Source organism: Saccopteryx bilineata, chromosome 2, assembly GCF_036850765.1.
Source record: "Saccopteryx bilineata isolate mSacBil1 chromosome 2, mSacBil1_pri_phased_curated, whole genome shotgun sequence".
In the NCBI taxonomy this organism is placed as follows: Eukaryota; Metazoa; Chordata; class Mammalia; order Chiroptera; family Emballonuridae; genus Saccopteryx; species Saccopteryx bilineata.
The window spans coordinates 66417033-66435772 of record NC_089491.1 but is presented as its reverse complement, the minus strand read 5'-3'; the positions used below and the strand labels follow the sequence as shown (position 1 = coordinate 66435772).

The 18740-nt window shown below is 40.6% G+C and overlaps 3 protein-coding genes across 7 annotated transcripts in view; all 3 read left to right on the top strand.

Annotated features, from left to right (window-relative positions):
- LOC136322235 (uncharacterized) overlaps window positions 1–3594 on the top strand; it is a 127135-nt gene extending 123541 nt beyond the window's left edge. Inside the window, exon 5 of the mRNA XM_066254355.1 lies at window positions 3340–3594. Within this exon, the coding sequence (XP_066110452.1) occupies window positions 3340–3359 (20 nt within the window). The 3' untranslated portion in view covers window positions 3360–3594. The remainder of the gene's footprint in view (window positions 1–3339) is intronic.
- On the top strand, window positions 3564–10553 carry RANBP6 (RAN binding protein 6). Of its 2 annotated transcripts, XM_066257219.1 has the most exons (2): window positions 3564–4947; window positions 5518–10553. In XM_066257219.1, the coding sequence occupies exons 1-2, from the start codon at window positions 3564–3566 to the stop codon at window positions 6879–6881; spliced, it is 2748 nt and encodes a 915-aa protein (XP_066113316.1). In that variant the 3' UTR covers window positions 6882–10553. The 2 variants fall into 2 exon arrangements, with proteins under 2 accessions (XP_066113316.1, XP_066113315.1); XM_066257218.1 differs by having other exon boundaries at window positions 3564–10553.
- A 368-nt stretch (window positions 10554–10921) lies between these two features.
- The window catches only part of BRD10 (bromodomain containing 10), a 131053-nt gene continuing 123234 nt past the window's right edge, over window positions 10922–18740 (top strand). For 3 of the 4 annotated variants that reach the window (XM_066257217.1, XM_066257216.1, XM_066257213.1), the window contains exon 1: window positions 10923–13342. In XM_066257217.1, the coding sequence (XP_066113314.1) occupies window positions 12768–13342 (575 nt within the window). In that variant the 5' untranslated portion in view covers window positions 10923–12767. Of the gene's footprint in view, window positions 13343–18740 lie in introns of all 4 variants that reach the window. The other variant, XM_066257215.1, reaches the window with a different exon arrangement.

Sequence of the window (18740 nt, the reverse complement as noted above, 5' to 3'; positions counted from 1 at the left end):
GAGTTAGCAGTTTTTTGGTCTGTATTAATACTGCTCTTTATTCATATATAGGCAAATAAATTGGTAAATTACAGCACCTCCATTACCAGATGTGCAGTCTGAAATTTGGGGCGATTTCCTGGGCTTCCCCACTGAGTGCTGTTAATATAACTTGATAAAACTTCTTAAAACCTCTTCAATCCTTTCCCTTTTTCCTTTTCCTCTCACTGCTATGATTTAGACTTTCAGCTTAACTAAGCTAGGTTATAGCCCTCCTAAACGCCTTTAATCTTCACACTATTATCAAAGTAATCTTTCTAAAAATTGATTATTTCACAGCCCTTGATTAAAATTCTTCAAAAGCTCCCCATTACCTTTAGAAAAAGGATCCAAATTTCTTAACATGAAAAATATAAGACCCTTCATGATCTGGCCTCAATTTAACCATCGGTCCTTCTCCTTCCTGTCTCCTTTGTCATCCCTAGGTCCCATACTCAACACTCTAGCAGTTCCAAAATACTGGCAGAACTCTCATCACAGTAGGCTCTAACTACGTTTGAGCAAAGTTATTTCCTCTACTTAGGACAATCTTCTCTTTCTTCAAATAGTTAATGAAGCGTCATCCTTCAAAAGTCAGCCCTGATATCACCTCCTTTGGGAAGCTTTATCTCATTTCCCCCAAACCCAAAGTAGATTGACTGCCTCCACAACCTCATGTGATTCCATGTGTGAGGGCAGACTTACCATCACTACAGTGATCACTATACTATGTGACATTTACTCTCATAAATTTCCTCATGTATTTCATCTTTCCTGCTTTAATATTCTTGATGAATGTTTGCTGAGAGAACAAATTAGTTATTGAATAATCTTGACCTAGCATTTTCCAAACATTTTCAATGTTTATACCAATTTACTTATATTACTACCTAAAAAATAACTGAGTTCCCTGTTCCACATCCTCACCAACTATTGATATACTGTCAGATTTTACATGTAAAACACTGTGGTGTGTCTGTGGTGGTATCTCATTGTAGTTTTTAATGTCTTTAATATGCTAATAGATACAGCATTTAGAGAAGTATTTCCCCTTATATATACTTATTAACATTTTCTGAAATGGTAAATGCAAAGAACCTGTAGTTAGACTTTTTCAAGGAACAGTAAGAAAACTGGCAAGTGTAAAGCAAGATGCAGAACTGTAGTTAAGATCTTGGAATCAGAACCAGAACAGATCTTATCAATGGTTCTCAAATTTTGGGATTTATATGAAAACTCATTGTGCTGGTTAAAATTGAACACTTGGGAGCCCTGGCTGGTTGGTTCAGTGGTAGAGTGTCAGCCTGGCGTGCAGGAGTCCCGGGTTCGATTCCTGGCCAGGGCACACAGGAGAAGCATCCATCTGCTTCTCCACCCCTCCCCCTCTCCTTCCTCTCTGTCTCTCTCTACCCCTCTGGCAGCCAAGGCTCCATTGGAGCAAAGTTGGCCCGGGCACTGAGGCTGGCTCTGTGGCCTCTGCCTCAGGCGCTAGAATGGCTCTGGTCACAACAGAGCAATGCCCCAGATGGAGCATCACCCCCTGTGGCCTCTGTCTCAGGTGCTAGAATGGCTCTGGTCACAACAGAGCAACGCCCCAGATGGAGCATTGCCCCCTGGTGGGCATGCCGGGTGGATCCCTGTTGGGCACATGCGGGAGTCTGTATGACTGCCTCCCCATTTCCAACTTCAGAAAAAAAAAATTGAACACTTGGGTTGTATTCCCCATAAATTGAGTCAGTAGTTCAGATCTTGGGACATAATATCAATACTTGGGCCCAGCAGGGTAACTTAGTTGATTAGAGCATCCTCACCATACATCAGGTCTGCAGGTTCAATCCCTGGTCAGGGCACATACAAAAAGTCAACAAGTGAATGCATAAAGAAGTGGAACAACATATTGATGTTTCTCTCTCTCTCTCACACACACCCTTCTCTCTAAAATCAATAAATAAAATTAGGGGAAAAAAAACAAAAAATAAAGCTTTAAAAATATTTATATTTAAAAATAAGTATCTCAAGGGATCCTGTGCAGTTGGTTTTCAGTCCACAAAATAAGAAACACTGTTTAAAGAATATAATTTTTTCCTAAAGGAGTATAGTTTTATGTATTACAATGCAAATTATGAAGCTGCCTACTTTGTGATTTTCCTTTGTGAGTATTACAGTAGCATTTTACAAAATTAAAATTAAGCCCACTTAGAGAAGTTTAAGACAGACTTTGCGATAGGTGAAGAACTCTGATCTTGTTACAAAACCAAGAATAAATAATCATGGGGAAGAGGTATGGAGAAAAAACATCCGTGTTGCTTTCAGAACAGGTGAATTTGACATTCAGCTGTGTCAGTTTAGGCAAATCCCTTAACCACTTTGGGCTTCCCTTTCTCATCTAAAATTATACAGTATTATACTTATCCTACCAACCTTGCAAACTAAGGGTCAAAATGACAGAGTGGCAAAGTAATAATACAAAAGAAAGATCTAATCATTGTTAGAGGAATGATTGTTCTTTAGAGACACACCTGCCTGAATTAAAGAAATATTATTCAGTCCCAGAGGCATTTAAAATTTTTTTTTTTAATAATCTAAGGAGCTTCCTACTAAAAGGAAAAGATTAAAAGCATTTTACAGTTTAAACAAAATGCAAGGAAAACTTGAGTGACATGACAAAGGATACAAAATTAAGTTAGAGGTAAGACTAAGATTCAAGTCTTCTGATTATTAGCCCAGGTCACTTTCCACACCATACTTAGTTGTCTTTCTTATTCTTTATTATAATCTACAGGCCAGATGACTCTGATACATACCAGAATTTGAGCAATATTGCTCTGCTGAATTCGGTGTGGTAATAATTATCTTTACCTTTTATTGCACTTATTTGATAAACAACTTTATTGAGATATTATTCACATACCATATAATTCATCGATCTATATTGTACAATTCAGTGGTTTTTAGTGTAATCAGAGAGGTATGCAACCATCACCACAATCAATTTAGGTCTTTACATCTTCATCATTAAAAAAGAAACCTTATATTTGACAGCCATCATTCTCCATTCTCCCCTCCTCCCTTAGGCTCTGGCAACTGGCAACCACTAATCTACTTTCTGTGTATGTTTGCCTATTCAAGATCTTTTATATACATGGAGTCATATAATATGTGGCCTCTTATGATCTTTCACTTCGCCGGTTTTTCTAGATGTACTTACTGTTTTAAAATTATCAGGGCAACTAGAGAGATAGTTTAGAAGAGGGGGAAAAATCATCCATAATCGCATTCTAATACAATCAATATCATAATTTTATTTTCCCCCCTCTGCAGGTGCACTTTTATCTGATTAGAAAACATATAAAGGATGCCACCTAGACCCCAACCGACTCCGACAGCCGCCACCCGGTACCGCCCTCCCAAAGCTCAGCCAAAATTCTCAAGCAGCAGAGGGAGGAGCGGCCCTGCCCATCCTCGCCGGCGCCTCGCTTGCGTCACTGCTAGGAGCCGCTGACCCCCTCCTTCCTTCCCAGTCGCTGTTTCTTTGACAGAGCGCGATGGAGGCGCCCGGGTCTGTGGGGGCACTGATTACCGTACCGGCAAAGCAAGAGTTTTACCAGCTTCTGAAGAACCTGATTAATCCAAGCGGTATGGTGCGGAGGCAGGCAGAGGACGTCTATGAAAATATGCCAGGTCTGTGTAAGATCTTATTTCTTTTAGATGCCGTCAGAAATAAGAGAGTAGCTTATGAGGTGAGACAAATGGCTGCCGCACTGCTACGACGGGTTTTGTCCTCTGGGTTTGAGGAAATCTATCCAAATCTGCCTTCTGATGTTCAGAGGGACGTCAAGATTGAACTGATACTGGCTGTTCAGCTCGAAACACATGCCAGTATGAGGAAAAGCCTTTGTGATATTTTTGCTGTGCTGGCCAGGAATTTGATAGATGAGGATGGTACAAACCAATGGCCAGAAGGTCTGAAGTTCCTTGTTGATTCAATCTACTCAGAAGATGTGAGTCTGTGGGAAGTTGCACTACACGTTTTATGGCACTTCCCTGGGATTTTTGGAAACCAAGAGCGGCGTGATTTGGGTATTATCAAACGGTTGTTGGACCAGAGTATTCAAGATCAAGCACATCCAGCAATCAGGACATTATCTGCTAGAGCTGCAGCTGCATTTGTTCTTGCCAATGAGAATAATATTACTCTTTTCAAAGACTTTGCAGACTTGCTTCCTGGAATCTTACAGGCTGTGAATGACTCATGCTACCAGGACGATGATTCAGTGCTAGAATCCCTTGTTGAGATTGCAGATACTGTACCTAAATACTTGGGTCCTTATATAGAAGATACTCTGCAGTTGAGCCTAAAGTTATTTGGAGACTCTAGACTTAGTAATCTTCAACGCCAGCTGGCACTTGAAGTAATAGTGACTTTGTCTGAAACAGCAACCCCAATGGTGAAAAAACATACAAATATTATTGCACAGGCAATTCCTCATATATTAGGAATGATGGTGGATCTACAAGATGATGAAGACTGGGTAAATGCCGATGAAATGGAAGAAGATGATTTTGACAGCAATGCAGTTGCTGCTGAGAGTGCACTAGACAGACTGGCTTGTGGGCTCGGTGGAAAACTTGTTTTACCAATCACTAAGGAGCATATCATGCAGATGCTTCAGAGCCCTGACTGGAAAGATCGACATGCTGGATTAATGGCTTTATCGGCCATTGGAGAAGGATGCCATCAGCAAATGGAACCAATTCTGGATGAAATGGTTAACTCTGTTTTGCTTTTTCTTCAGGATCCTCATCCAAGGGTGAGGGCTGCAGCCTGTACTACACTTGGACAGATGGCTACAGACTTTGCGCCTAACTTCCAAAAGAAATTTCATGAGACAGTGATTGCAGCTCTGTTGCGTACCATGGAAAATCAAGGTAATCAGCGTGTGCAATCACATGCAGCTTCTGCACTTGTTATTTTTATTGAAGACTGCCCCAAATCTTTGCTAGTTCTATATTTGGATAGTATGGTGAGAAATCTATATTCCACCCTACTGATTAAATTTCAAGAGTTGATTCGGAAGGGAACTAAGTTGGCCTTGGAACAAATTGTAACAACCATTGCCTCAGTTGCACATACAATAGAAGAAGAATTTGTTCCATATTTTGATCTATTTATGCCACTACTAAGACACATTGTTGAGTTTTCTTTTCAAAAGGAACTCAAGCTTCTGAAAGGAAAAACTATTGAATGCATTAGCCATGTTAGTCTTGCTGTTGGGAAGGAAAAATTTATGCAAGCTTCAGCAGGTGTGATGATACTATTGATGAAGGCACAATCAGATTTAAATAATACGGAGGGTGATGACCCTCAGACTTCTTACGTGGTTTCAGCATGGGCTAGAATATGTAAAATTCTTGGAAATGATTTTCAACAGTACCTTCCAATGGCTATTGAGCCTCTTATTAAGACTGCTTCAGCTAAACTTGAGGTTTCTCTCTTAGACACACAAGATGTGGAGAATATGAGTGATGCTGATGGCTGGCAATTTGTAAATCTTGGAGATCAGCAAAGTTTTGGAATTAAAACTTCAGGACTTGAGGCAAAAGCAACTGCTTGCCAGATGTTGGTTTACTATACTAAGGAATTAAGGGAAGGACTTGTGGAGTATATAGAACGAATTGTAAAGCTGATGGTTCCTTTATTGAAATTTTATTTTCATGACAATGTTCGAGTGGCAGCAGCTGAATCCATGCCTTTTCTCTTGGAATGTGCAAGAATTCGTGGCCCAGAATATCTTGCACAGATGTGGCAATTCATATGTGATCCTTTAATCAAGGCTATTGGGACTGAACCTGATACAGATGTACTCTCAGAAATAATGAGTTCTTTTGCAAAGTCCATTGAAGTAATGGGAGTTGGGTGCCTTAATGATGAACACTTGGAAGAACTGGGAGAAATACTGAAAGCAAAACTTGAAGGGCACTTTAAAAACCAAGAATTGAGGCAGGTTAAAAGACAGGAAGAAAACTATGACCAACAGGTTGAGATGTCCTTACAAGATGAGGATGAATGTGATGTTTACGTTCTCACCAAAGTATCAGATATTTTGCACTCATTATTTAGTACTTACAAGGAAAAGATTTTACCATGGTTTGAACAGCTGCTTCCATTAATTGTAAATCTAATTTGTTCTAGTAGGCCATGGCCAGACAGACAGTGGGGCTTATGCATATTTGATGACATTATAGAGCACTGCAGTCCAACCTCATTTAAATATGTACAATATTTTCGGTGGCCAATGCTACTAAATATTCATGATAACAACCCTGAAGTCAGGCAAGCTGCTGCATATGGCCTTGGTGTTATGGCACAGTTTGGTGGAGATGATTATTGTTCTTTATGTTCAGAAGCTATTCCACTGCTGGTAAAAGTTATTAAGTGTGCAAATTCCAAAACCAAAAAAAATGTCATAGCTACAGAGAACTGTATCTCAGCAGTAGGCAAGATTTTGAGGTTTAAGCCTAACTGTGTAAATATAGATGAAGTTCTTCCACATTGGTTGTCATGGCTTCCACTGCATGAGGATAAAGAGGAAGCTATTCAGACTTTAAGTTTTCTCTGTGACTTAATTGAAAGTAACCACCCAGTTGTACTTGGTCCAAATAATTCTAATCTTCCCAAAATAATCAGTATAATTGCAGAAGGAAAACTTAATGAGACTATTAACTATGAGGATCCTTGTGCCAAACGCCTAGCTAATGTCATTCGTCAGATACACACTTCTGAAGAGTTGTGGTTGGAATGCATATCTCAACTTGATGATGAGCATCAGGAAGCCTTACAGGAGTTGCTAAATTTTGCTTGAAGTACTTTAATCACTTGAATATTATGTACCATAAAAGTAACTCCAAATAAGTGTTGTGAATGGCTTCCATTATAATTGAGAGACCTGTTCTCTCTGTGCTTCTGTTCACCTTGCATGTTTTATCTCATAACACAGCTCTTGTTTTGTGATAACCTGTGCTTCCATTGTCTTAGAATGTTTGTCACCTTCCCCATAGTTGATGTTAAGTATATAAATTGTTATTTGTTTGAATTATTGATGCTGACAAGCAACATACTTGGTGTCAAATGTCATGCTGCCTATCACAAGATGCTAGGAGCTCACAAAGTTAGGAGAGCTTCCAGGCAAACAACTTTAGAATTATGGATGCAGAATATAGTGGCAGCCTTACTCCTCAATAATATTCCTGGTTTTCATGTTAATGGGAGGATGCTGAAAGTGTTTTAAGATATTGCAATGGATGTGGGGACTTTTCTCTATAAGGTGTATGAACTTTTTCAAGACGTCTTCCTCAGAACTGGATGAGACATACCCATTTCTAATTCCCACAGATCCAGCTGAGAGTGGTGAGAACTTTAGAATTTTCTTAGCTGAACTGGTCTCTATTTGTTAAGTTATCCAGACTCTAGGAACTTATGGATACTGAAAAGGGTGTTCTGGTACATCTAATATTGGTAGCATGTACATACGTACAACAGTGTTTGACAAGTGGAAAGTAATCAGTATTGTGCGAGTCAATCAATGTTATATGTTTGAGCAGAATATTGTATTGTGTATGTAATGCTGTTTCCCCCCTGCAAAGCAGCTCAACAAGAAGAGAAGTCCTGATTCAGAATGAGGCTTAAGTAGATTTCTATTTTGAAGAAGTTCTTAGTAGATTCTATAGTAGCACTAAAGAACATTCTGTTGTGGGCCCTGGCTGGGTGGCTCCATGGATAAAACATTGTTAGGGTGTGACGAGGTCACTGGCTGAATGCAGGTCAGGGCAGTCTATAAGGAGCAATCATTGAGTGCACAACCAAATGGAAGTACTAAGAAGAACAACGAGTTGATGCTTCTCTCTCTTTCTGTCTTTCCCTCCTTCCCTCTTAAATTAATGGAAAAATTAAAAAGAAAATATATTCTATTGTGAAATAAATGAAAAAGAAAACAGCTTTGAGACCAGTCATTTAGCATTGAATGTGCGTTATAAGAAAACAGTTCTAGAAATCTAGGGTTAATTAATTAAAATGTCAGTCTTTAATGTCGAGCTTTTGTAGGGTAGCTACAAATCATTGATCCAAAATTTAAAAACAAATACATGTCATGATTTCTTGGCACTATTGTGATTACTGTATTTGTAAAATATTTAGTAAGTGTATAAGACCTAGTAAGTGCTTAATAAATGGTAGCTGTTACTTCTGTTGTTTGTACTTCTATTGTGTCCTTTTTTATGGTTTGGAATGCCTTTTATATGAAATATCCTTGATTCACCCCCTACTAGTTCAGATAAGCCGGCCATTTATGCCATTGTGGTCAGAGATATGAAGGTGAGATTTTAGTATGCAATTCCTGTACATCCCATACAATTAAGTATTATTAATGAGGGAAAAAAGTAATGGACATTAAGTACAGTCTAGTCACAATTTTAAGTTTAAGAGAAATAAAAAAGTATAGATGAATAACTTGAAAAATCCCATCACAAAAATAGAGTTTTTCTCTGGGTAGTGGGATTAAATGATAGTTTTTCTTGAAACTCACTTATCTATATTTTCCAATTTACCTACAATCAGCATATTTCTTATATATGATATTTTTAGGTTCAAGGGCCAGATCACAACCATCTATCCCTTAATTAAGAAGTTTTTGATCAACATTCCTTGCTATTTCCTACATAAACTTGTGCATGCAGAATTGGAAATTCTGCCAGAGGACTAATTTGGCCACTGGAGAATTTTGAAGAATGACAAACCTAGATTTGAAATTTGGCAAATTACTTTTTTAACCTAAGCATTGGTTTCTCTATCTGTAAAATAGGCACAATACCTAGCTGATAGAATTGTTGTGAGAATTAAAGGAGATAATGAATATAAAGTGTTTAATACAGTGTTCAATAAATGCAAGCTAATAGCTTAGAATTCTGACATAGGGCTGGTGGCTAAATAGAGGAAGGGGGTTGTCGGGAGCCGATCAACGACTGCTGGCTGACAAGGTCATAGCAGAGAAGATCCACAACTGCTGGCTGACAAGGTCATAGCAGGAGAAGATCCACAACTGCTGGCTGACAAAGTCATAGCAGGACAAGATCCACAACTGCTGGCTGACAAGGTCACAGCAGAAGATCAAAAACTGCTGATTGACAAAGTCACAGCAGAGAAGACCAATGGCTGCTGGTTGACAAAGTCACTACAGTGAAGACCAATGGCTGCGGGTTGACAAAGTCACCACAAAGGAAAGGCACAACGATACTTCCCTCTTTGATCTTTTGAATTAATCTGGCCTTATATCCCCCCTTTTCTGGGTTGTGCTATCATTTATGGCACAGGGATAATAGTACCGTGCTTTCCCTATAGATTCGTAGTAATTTCTTTGAAAATGAGACAGAGGGTGTGAGTTCCACAGAAAAGCCTGTAAGCCCCTTGAACTGGGCTCATAAACATAAGAGGCTGGCTATGATATCCCTTGTAAAGGGTTAAGTTTGTAGGAGAATTTCTTCTTATTAATCATGTTAGAAAGAATAGATTGTGACTTATGAATAGGTAGGAAACAGTAACTATACACAGAGCACCTTTCAGCCTTCACTTAATCCATCACTTTCCCTAGCCTTTTCATGTGATAGAGAAACTTTCCTTTCTTCTTGCATACCTGACCTGCAGGTGGTGGAACACTCTGAGAAGAATATAGTTAGAACTTAACTAGTGTATGAATATAGTAAATAAATAAAATTTGACTAGACAATAGAATCTTAGGTAAGGTGGAGTGGAGTGGCCTGTTGCGTGGCCTTGGATGGGAGCGCAGCCAGCAAGAAAATAATGTTTTGTTAAGAGACTTGTTTTGTGACTGAAGGCAGTTGCTGGGCTTTTCTTAGTGAAACATTCTCATGAGATTTTTGTACTTTCCAAGGTTTTCCCTTCAGATGAATGTGGTGGAATCCATAGAAGCAATAGCAATTAATGCCTTCTGATATTATGTTGCTACTAAGCTATCTTGCAGGTGCACTCTATGTATCTTTAAGCAAAAGTTACTCTTGATGTTATGCCAATTTCTCAGTAAACAAGCTTTTTGTAGTCTTGTGAAAAAAATTAGGACACTGCATGAACTCAAGGCCATTTGCCTGAGCAAGCGGTGGTCCTTTGCTAGTCCTTGATGATTTCGTCTGCTAATCTCGCTCTCTGCGCCCTTGACTCACAACAACAGTAAGGTAGAGTTATTAATTAGTACTAATCTTTTAGAAGTTTGTACCAATGTTGTTATTGCTATTGTATAACTGTACTTTGAATAACTTACCACCTGATTTATAGCTTATAGATATGAATTAACTGTTACCTAGAAATATGTAACCATAGTGAAACAAAAACAATGATTAATCAATGTATTCAAAATACCATGTGATTGTAACTTAGTGTGTGTGTGTATAAAAAGAGAGCTAGACCAGCATTTGGCAGAGATGCCTGGCAGTAAATGCTAACGAGAGAATAAAGAGAAAGAAAAGAATTCGGCTCTCTCACTCATTTCGTGCGGACGCAGTCTCTTCCTGTGGGACCCCTGGATTCCCCCCGGGGCAGGACCCTGGCAGGGGGTTATTTGCTGGTATAGGATGGGTCCAGATTCCTTGGCTTTGTCAAAGAAAATAAGGGGTGTCCAGTCACATTTTTTGGTTGCCACTTGCTGAAGTAGTTCCCTGCCTTTGTTCCTATGAGCTGAAGTATATCTATACCCTCTAGGAAATGCTGTAGTGCCTAATAAATTGCAAAGATCTTTAAAGGTCCACATTAATGAGAAACAATCTCAAGAATCAGAATATCCAGACCACTTAGTTATATAGCTTTTATTTTTAAAAATGCCTTATTTCTAATTCTAAATAGAAAGTATTAATGTGCATCTTTCAAATAGAACATGAGAAAATAGTAATGTCTGCTTTATGGAACCATTTGTTCCTTTCTGCCCACCTACTTTTAAGCAATATGCAAGTTAATGTGAATGAGTCCATTTTAGACATTATCTAAACAGTAATTTAAAAATGTGTAGTGAGATTGTAAGGCCACGTTAACGACTACTTAATAGCTAACTGATGCTGTAGTTTAGACTTGAAATATTTGAAGACTTAGTCCCAAGGAATTGTTTTCCAGCGATGTAGATTGGGTTTCCAAAGTGACGAAAGATTTTATATATATATAATGAGTTTTCAGTCCCTTTATCCTTAACAGATCTCAAAAATCAGTAAATTTTTTTTCATTTTAACAAAAGATAGGTTAATTTTAAAAATAGGAATTGATGTTAAGAACTCGAAACAGGAGTTTCAGAAATACTTATACAAATCACCTCTTTTCTTGAGCGGGGACGTCTCAAATTCTTGAACCTCCTCTTCACATTTTAAAAGTCCCAGTTGTATATTTCAAACCTGCCAGTCACAAGGGGGAGGCTGTGTGCAAAGAAAATGTAAGTTTTACAATAGAACAGGATTTACATTTTGTGCCTTCTTACTTTTCAAGCTCCTTATGGACTAATTTCAGCTTTTAGCGCTGGGAAGGGTCTCTCTAAAAAGGGCTATTCTCCGCAGCCAAGTTTTTTTATTTATTTATTCATTTTTAGAGAGGAGAGAGAAAGAGACAGAGGAGGGGGGAGGAGCTGGAAGCATCAACTCCCATAAGTGCCTTGACCAGGCAAGCCCAGGGTTTCAAACCGGCGACCTCAGCATTTCCAGGTCTACGCTTTATCCACTGCGTCACCATAAGTCAGGCCTGCAGCCCTTGGCTTTTAAAAGCCCTTCGGATTTTCTGGAGGTAACGAGTGAAGCTGCGCATGCGCCTTGCTTCCTTCACTACGCCTGGCCAGACGTCCACGAGCTGATGACATCATCGGTCCGCGCAACCCACCAGGCCTTGGGACCTGTAGCTAAGCCAAAGTCCTTGCTTGCGCGAGAGGGGCGGGGCAGAAGGGGGTGGGGGTGTTTTAATACGCCTGCGCGCCGTGGATGGCGACGCTGCTTCTTTCTTTGCCTTTTTCCCTAGCTTTCCCCGGTCGAGGGGAGTGGGGACTTGAGTGCCCTCCCTCTTCTCTTCTGCCCCACCCCTTCCCTCCCCCACCCGCTCCCCGCCCAGCGGGGCTTCTGACAGTTGTCGCCCGGCCTGGTCCGCGCATCGCCTCCTCCTGCCCGGGTGCCCCGCAGGTAGAGAGGGGCGGGAGGGGTGTGAGGGAGAAGAGGAGGAGCCCGAGTCGCCGCGGCCCATCGCTGCGGCCCCCTCCCTCTGAGGCGAGAGAGGGACCCCCTCCCCTTCCTTTTCGCCCCCTCCCAGTCCTCTAAGCCGGCCCGGGAAAGGGGGGCGCCGAGGCCGCGGCGTCCAGGCCTGGCCTGGCGGGTGAAGAGCGGGCGGGGCGCGGAGGGGTGAGGCAGGCGAGGGCCGCGCGCGCGCGCGCCGTCGCCGGGGGGAGGGGAGAGGAGGGCACCTAGGCTCTCCTCTTCTCTCCCCCATCCCCCGCGCGCCATGTAACCCCGCCCCATTGGCGGCGAGCTCGAGACCCCCGCGCGCCCTGAGAGGAGCCGGCTGCTGAGGAGAGCGAGGCCCGATGCGGCTGGGGCTGCGTGTCGCGGCTGAGCCCTGAGGAAGCGGCCCGCGCTCACACGTCCCCCGGCGCCTCGAGCGGCCGTCCCACGTCGCCCAACCTGGGTCTGCTGGGGACTTGAGCGTGCCCAGGGCGCCGGGGGAGATGGAACCGGCCGGAGATGAGGAGCGGCCACCTCCGGCGACCGAGGAAGAGGACGAGAAGAAGGTGGCAGCGGCGGCCCTGGCCTCGAGGCCGGCCCGAGGCAGGAGTGCCTCCTCCCAGCAAGATGCCGACGACCAGGAGGAAGAGGAGGAGGTGGAGGAGACGACGATGGTGGTCGGGGGCGGTGGCTTCAAGGAGCAGGAGCTGAACTACGAGCTGCAGCAGGGCTATCGCATCCTGGGCGAGTTCCTGCAGGAGAAGCACCGGGGCCTCACCGCCCCTTTCTTGCAGCCCTTGGGGGGCGTTGCCACCGGGGAGGAGGAGACGGCCGAGGGGCCGCGCGGCGGGGTCCGGGGCAGTCGCTCCCTCCCGCAGCAGCCGGGGCAGGGCGTGTGTCTGCTGAAGATGGAGGAGAAGTTCACCAGCGGCCAGTACGGAGGCATCACCGAGTTTGTGGCGGACTTCAGGCTGATGCTGGAGACGTGCTACCGCCTGCATGGAGTGGACCATTGGATCTCCAGACAGGGCCAGAAGCTGGAGATGATGCTGGAACAGAAGTTGGCGCTTCTCTCTCGGTAAGTGAGCCCAGTTCCAGGTGGAAGTGACGGACTGACACAAACACACCCTCGCACGTGTCCGAGGATGGGTTGGGCCTGAGGCCGGGGGGCGTCGCTGATAGGTGCTGAGTCGGTGCTGAGCCCGGGGAGGAGCAGCTGCGCTGGGCGGGGGCCATCGGGGTGCTGTGGGTGTGGGTGAACGAGCCCAGCACACAGACGAGGAGAAGCTGAGAAGGAAGCCAAGGCCAGAGATGAAGAGCAGGTAGTTTGTAGATGTAGAGTGAAACGGTGCCCGTAGGAAAAGTTTCAGTGGGGTGGAAATTGGAGCTCAATTTTTAGATAGCTTTAGCATGACACACTAGAAAGTTTTCAGGATAAAATATCCTTAGGAAAATAATTATAGTTCATGTAATAAGGTGGTTGTTTTAAACTATTGAAAAAATAATAGTATCTCGTCTTTCTACATGTGTCGTCTGTCGGAGATTTATGAAGTTATTAAATGGTTAATTAATCTGCTGTATTCCTGTCTTTTCTCTGTGCTTCATCTGAGAACACTGAATTTTTACAATAATAGTGGGTGCATCAATGTAGTAGTTGAATAGTAGTCTGACTCTTTTTTTACTAGCTGAGGTGAACTTAAACAAATCACTTTAACTTTTTGACTTTAATTTCCTCATCTGTAAAATGGAGAGAATAATGGTACCTGCACCTACCTCCATGGGGTTGCTGTAGAATTAAATGAGTTAAGTGTAAAGTTCATGTTGCTGGTCCCATAGTTAGCTTAAGTTAAGTGTTAACCATTATAGTAGCAGTAATTGAATAAAATGAACGTTTTCCTCATATGTGGACATTGTACTAGTGTTTTATGGAATACCTCCTGACAAAGTTGTGTTAATTTTTTGGGTTTTTTTCCTGACTGGGATCGACCCAGCAAGCCCAGTGGGGGGCGTTGCTCCATTGCAACCAGAGCCATTCTAGCGCCTGAGGCAGAAGCCATGGAGCCATCCTCAGCACTTGGGCCAACTTTGCTCCAATGGAGCCTTGGCTGCAGGAGGAGGAGAAAGAGATAGAAAGGAGAGGGGGAAGGGTGGAAAAGCAGATGGGCACTTCTCCTGTGTGCCCTGGCCAGGCATTGAACCCTGGACTTCCACACACCAGGCCCATGCTCTACTGTTGAGCCAACTGGCCAGGGCCTCATTTTTTTGGTTCTTGATTTATAATTGTAATTTTAAAATAATCTTATTTGTCACTGGCAATCAATGACTTCTTTAATTGAAAACAGTAGTTAACGTAAGTGCTTGATTCATTAGGGAAGCTTAAAATAAGGAACCTATTCTTGAATCCTTTCATAAACTAGAATTATTTGGTAACAGAATAATTATTCACAAATTTGCTTTGTAAATTACTTTTAGTAATTTACATTATACTTGCATAGTGTATTTGTTACCCGACTTCACAGTGCTTTGTAGTAGTTATGATTGACATAAAAATAACCCATACAGCCTGACCAGGCGGTGGCGCAGTGGATAGAGTGTTGGACTGGGATGCAGAAGGAACCAGGTTTGAGACCCCGAGTTCGCCAGTTTGAGCTCGGGCTCATATGGTTTGAGCAGAGCTTACCAGCTTGGACCCAAGCTCACTGGCTTGAGCAAGGGGTTACTCAGTCTGCTGAAGGCCCGCGGTCAAGGCACTTATGAGAAAGCAATCAATGAACAACTAAGGTGTCGCAACGAAAAACCGATGATTGATGCTTCTCATCTCTCTGCATTCCTGTCTGTCTATCCCTCTCTCTGACTCTCACTGTCTCTGTAAAAAAACAACAAAAAAACAACCCATACACATTATTATTTTTTAAGTAGTAAAATATATTTCAAGTTGATGCCATAAGATATTAAACCTGGAAGGAACCTTAGATTTTATCTAATCCAAGCATCCAGTCTTACATATGTAGAAATAGGATTCAGAATGAGGCAAGAAAATGGCTATATGAAAGTACTAAGAAATAGCACATATGTTTGAATGAATGATAGGTATTTTCAGAAGCATTGTGTGTGTAATAAATAATGTTTCAAGTCCCACAGAAGAGCAGGGAGACTATTTCTCTTTCACATAAAGGTAAATTTCTAAATGCTTATTAGTTAGCATCATTCCCAGTGGCTAATGCTCATTCTGGTGTGAATTAATAGCATCCATACTTAGATAGTAAACTCACAGCATTCTGTTGTTTATAAACATAATGTATTTCTGATATTAGTCCAAGAGAGAGAAAATTTTTGCATTTTAGTAGCAAAAAGCAAATGATCTTAAGCAGATAAAGTTTTGAGTCTCTCACTTTTTTGTGTGTTTGATGTATTATAAACACTTTGTAAAGAATAGGTTTGCCAGATCACACTTGTTGATACTAGGAAATCATTTCTTTTTATGTGCTGGCCTAAAATCTGTTATTACTAAATGCATATATTGAGTGAGCACAACTTTTAGAAAAAGCATAGGTTGTAACTCTTCAGTATGCAGTTAGGATATATAGATGTTCCAGAACAGTATTCTGTATACTGTCCCTATGAATATGATTTTTAGCAAATAGATAACTCAGATACCTTATTTGTAAATAAGGGGTATGTGGTATTTTAGTAATAAAAAAAAATCGCTTAGATATTATTATTTAAGTCTTTTGTCTTCTGGTGTATATTTGTTAGAAATTGAATTAACTCTTATTTTCAAATTTACAATTAGGAGAACTTTACATCTGCTCTATATATTAGTGAGCAGAAAGGAGGTAGTGAGTAAAAAGGGTATAGAGCAGACCAGAGGCATTAGTACTTCAGACTCATTGTATAACTTGAATCTCTATTTCTTTATCTGTGCTATGAAAGTGTTAGGCTAGATAAGTTGATTGTTGTATATGAGAGTATCTGCCAGAACTAGACATTCAAGTCTCTCAGATCAAAAGATAGTTCTTTACCCTTAAGTGGTTCATAGTTGAGTCGGAAAACAACAACAAAAAAAATGATTCTATAATGGACATATAAACAAAGTACAAGGGGAATTTAAGAGGAAGGGGACCTAAATCTAAAGGGAATGGAGAAGCCTGGGATGGCAATTGAGAAGAGAAAGGAGAAAGAGAAAAGAAACTACAGTAGTTATTAGATGTCATAGAGAAGTTCACTCTTTAACTGATTTTTGAAATTGTATATTGCTACTGGTGTTTTTTTGGAGGATTTGAAATGAGCATTCCAGAATGCTGAACTCCAGTGAATGCAAGGCAAGAAACAGGATAGTCTTTTTGGGAACTATAGGCACTTCTTTGTGGCTACAGTATGGTCTCCAGAGTAGTGTTCTGCACCCTAGGAGACAGGCAGGATGATTGATTGGTGTAAGGAAAGAAAATGTTACATCTAGTATATTCTAATTTTATTTTATTCTTCTTTAATTTCTATTTTTAGTTTGCTTTCTGTGGTCTTTTTAATAGCGGTATGTGTATGGTTTGTATATGGTAAATATATATATAAGTATATATAATAACCTATAACAATATATTATATATTATTTGTAATATAACTAGGACTAAGACAACATATCTCTTCTCAAGAAAGTTATATTTTAGAAGGGATCTCATTCATTTATTTGAAATAACAGAGAAATATCAATTAACATTAGAAATAAGAAAAATCTATGTGGAAAGAAATAGAGAACATTTAAAAATTAGGAAGTTAATACACAAAACTTGAGAAACTGTCAAATATCATGAGTTTTTGCCTTTAACTAATTTTAAATTGTTTTTGGAAGCTTTAAGAATATGTATTGCTATATAGCCAGAGAAGATGGCTTTTTTTAGTTTTAAAAGGTGGTCGTTACAGAAGAGACATCACCAGTGACCACTAACAGAGCTGAACCTTAATTTTAATTTTGACCATTTAAAGTAATGTTTTGTTGAAAATAAGTTTGAGTATAATACATATTTGTTAAAATTATTTCTCATTCTGAATTAAGTTGTTAAATGGTACATGGGTTAAAAGACTTTCTTAAAATATAGCTATAGGTTATTTAATTTTATAATTGGTTTTTAGTTGGCAAAATATTTTTCTTGAGGATGAGAGTACAAAAGCATCATCATGAAGTCTCAAAAATAAAAAAGAGAGTTGCCCTGGCCAGATAGCTCAGTTGGTTAAGATCATCATTCTAAAGCAGTGGTCCCCAACCTTTTTTGGGCCACAGACCGGTTTTAATGTCAGAAAATATTTTCACCGACCGGCCTTTAGGGTGGGACGAAAAAAGGTATCACGTGACTGAGACAAGCGTCAAGAGTGAGTCTTAGACGGATGTAACAGAGGGAATCTGGTCATTTTTAAAAAATAAAACATCGTTCAGACTGAAATATAAATAAAACGGAAATAATGTAAGTTATTTATTCTTTCTCTGCGGACCGGTACCAAATGGCCCATGGACCAGTACCAGCCCGTGGCCCAGGGGTTGGGGACCACTGTTCTAAAGCACAGAGGTTGCTGGTTCAATCCCTGGTCAGGAACCAGGAACAGTTCTTGTTTTCTCTGTCTTTCTTTCTCTTTTCAGAAATCAATAAAATAAACATTTAAAAACAAATCAAAAAATATTTTGAAATAGAGGTTCAAGTAAAAGTAGTAATTGAAATACAAATGAATTTTTTAGACCGATTTTAATCCCCTGATGAGTTAGTCTTGAATTTTATTGACTTGCTTATTCTCAAGATCAAAACCTAGAAATTATGATTTTTTTACAAGATGCTTCTTTCTCTCTAGTAATCTAACTTTTCCTCACCCCCCACTGGATTCTGTAATTCTGTCTTATGTAAATCTTTAAATATTGGAGACCTTTAGAAATAGAATCTGGATTTGCCTCTTGTTCAGAAGTATATAATGTTAGAGCTTGATATTCCATGTAGTTCTATTTATTGTGATTGCCATTTTATAAAAAATAGCCCTTTTTTTTTTAGAGAGAAAATTTAGAAAATGTTTTAAGTGCAGTGATGAAAGAATGATAAATTTTAATTAACAAGACATTTATTGAGTAGTATCTGCTAGAACTTGGGGGACAGTGTCTATTCCCAAGAGGTTACACAATTATGATAAAAAGTAAAATATGGCCCTTGGCTCAGTGATAAAACGTCAGCCCTGTGTGTGGATTTCCTGAGTTCAATTCCTCATCAGAGCACACAGGAGAAGCGCCCATCTGCTTCTCTACCCCTCCCCTTCTCTCTCTCTCTCTCTTTTTCTCTCCCTCTCTTTTCTTCTGCCCTCCTGCAGCCATGGCTCAGTTGGACTGAGATGGCCCTAAGCCAGGCATGGGCGCCGATGCTGCCCGCGTAATGAGTTTATGCATCCCTTGATTAAATTTTTAATATTCTCTGCTACTTAAAATCTCAGCTACTCAGAAGCAGAAG

Excerpts from the sequence above, each read along its gene's own strand:
- RANBP6 (XM_066257218.1), top strand. The coding sequence starts at position 3,564 with ATGGAGGCGCCCGGGTCTGTGGGGGCACTGATTACCGTACCGGCAAAG.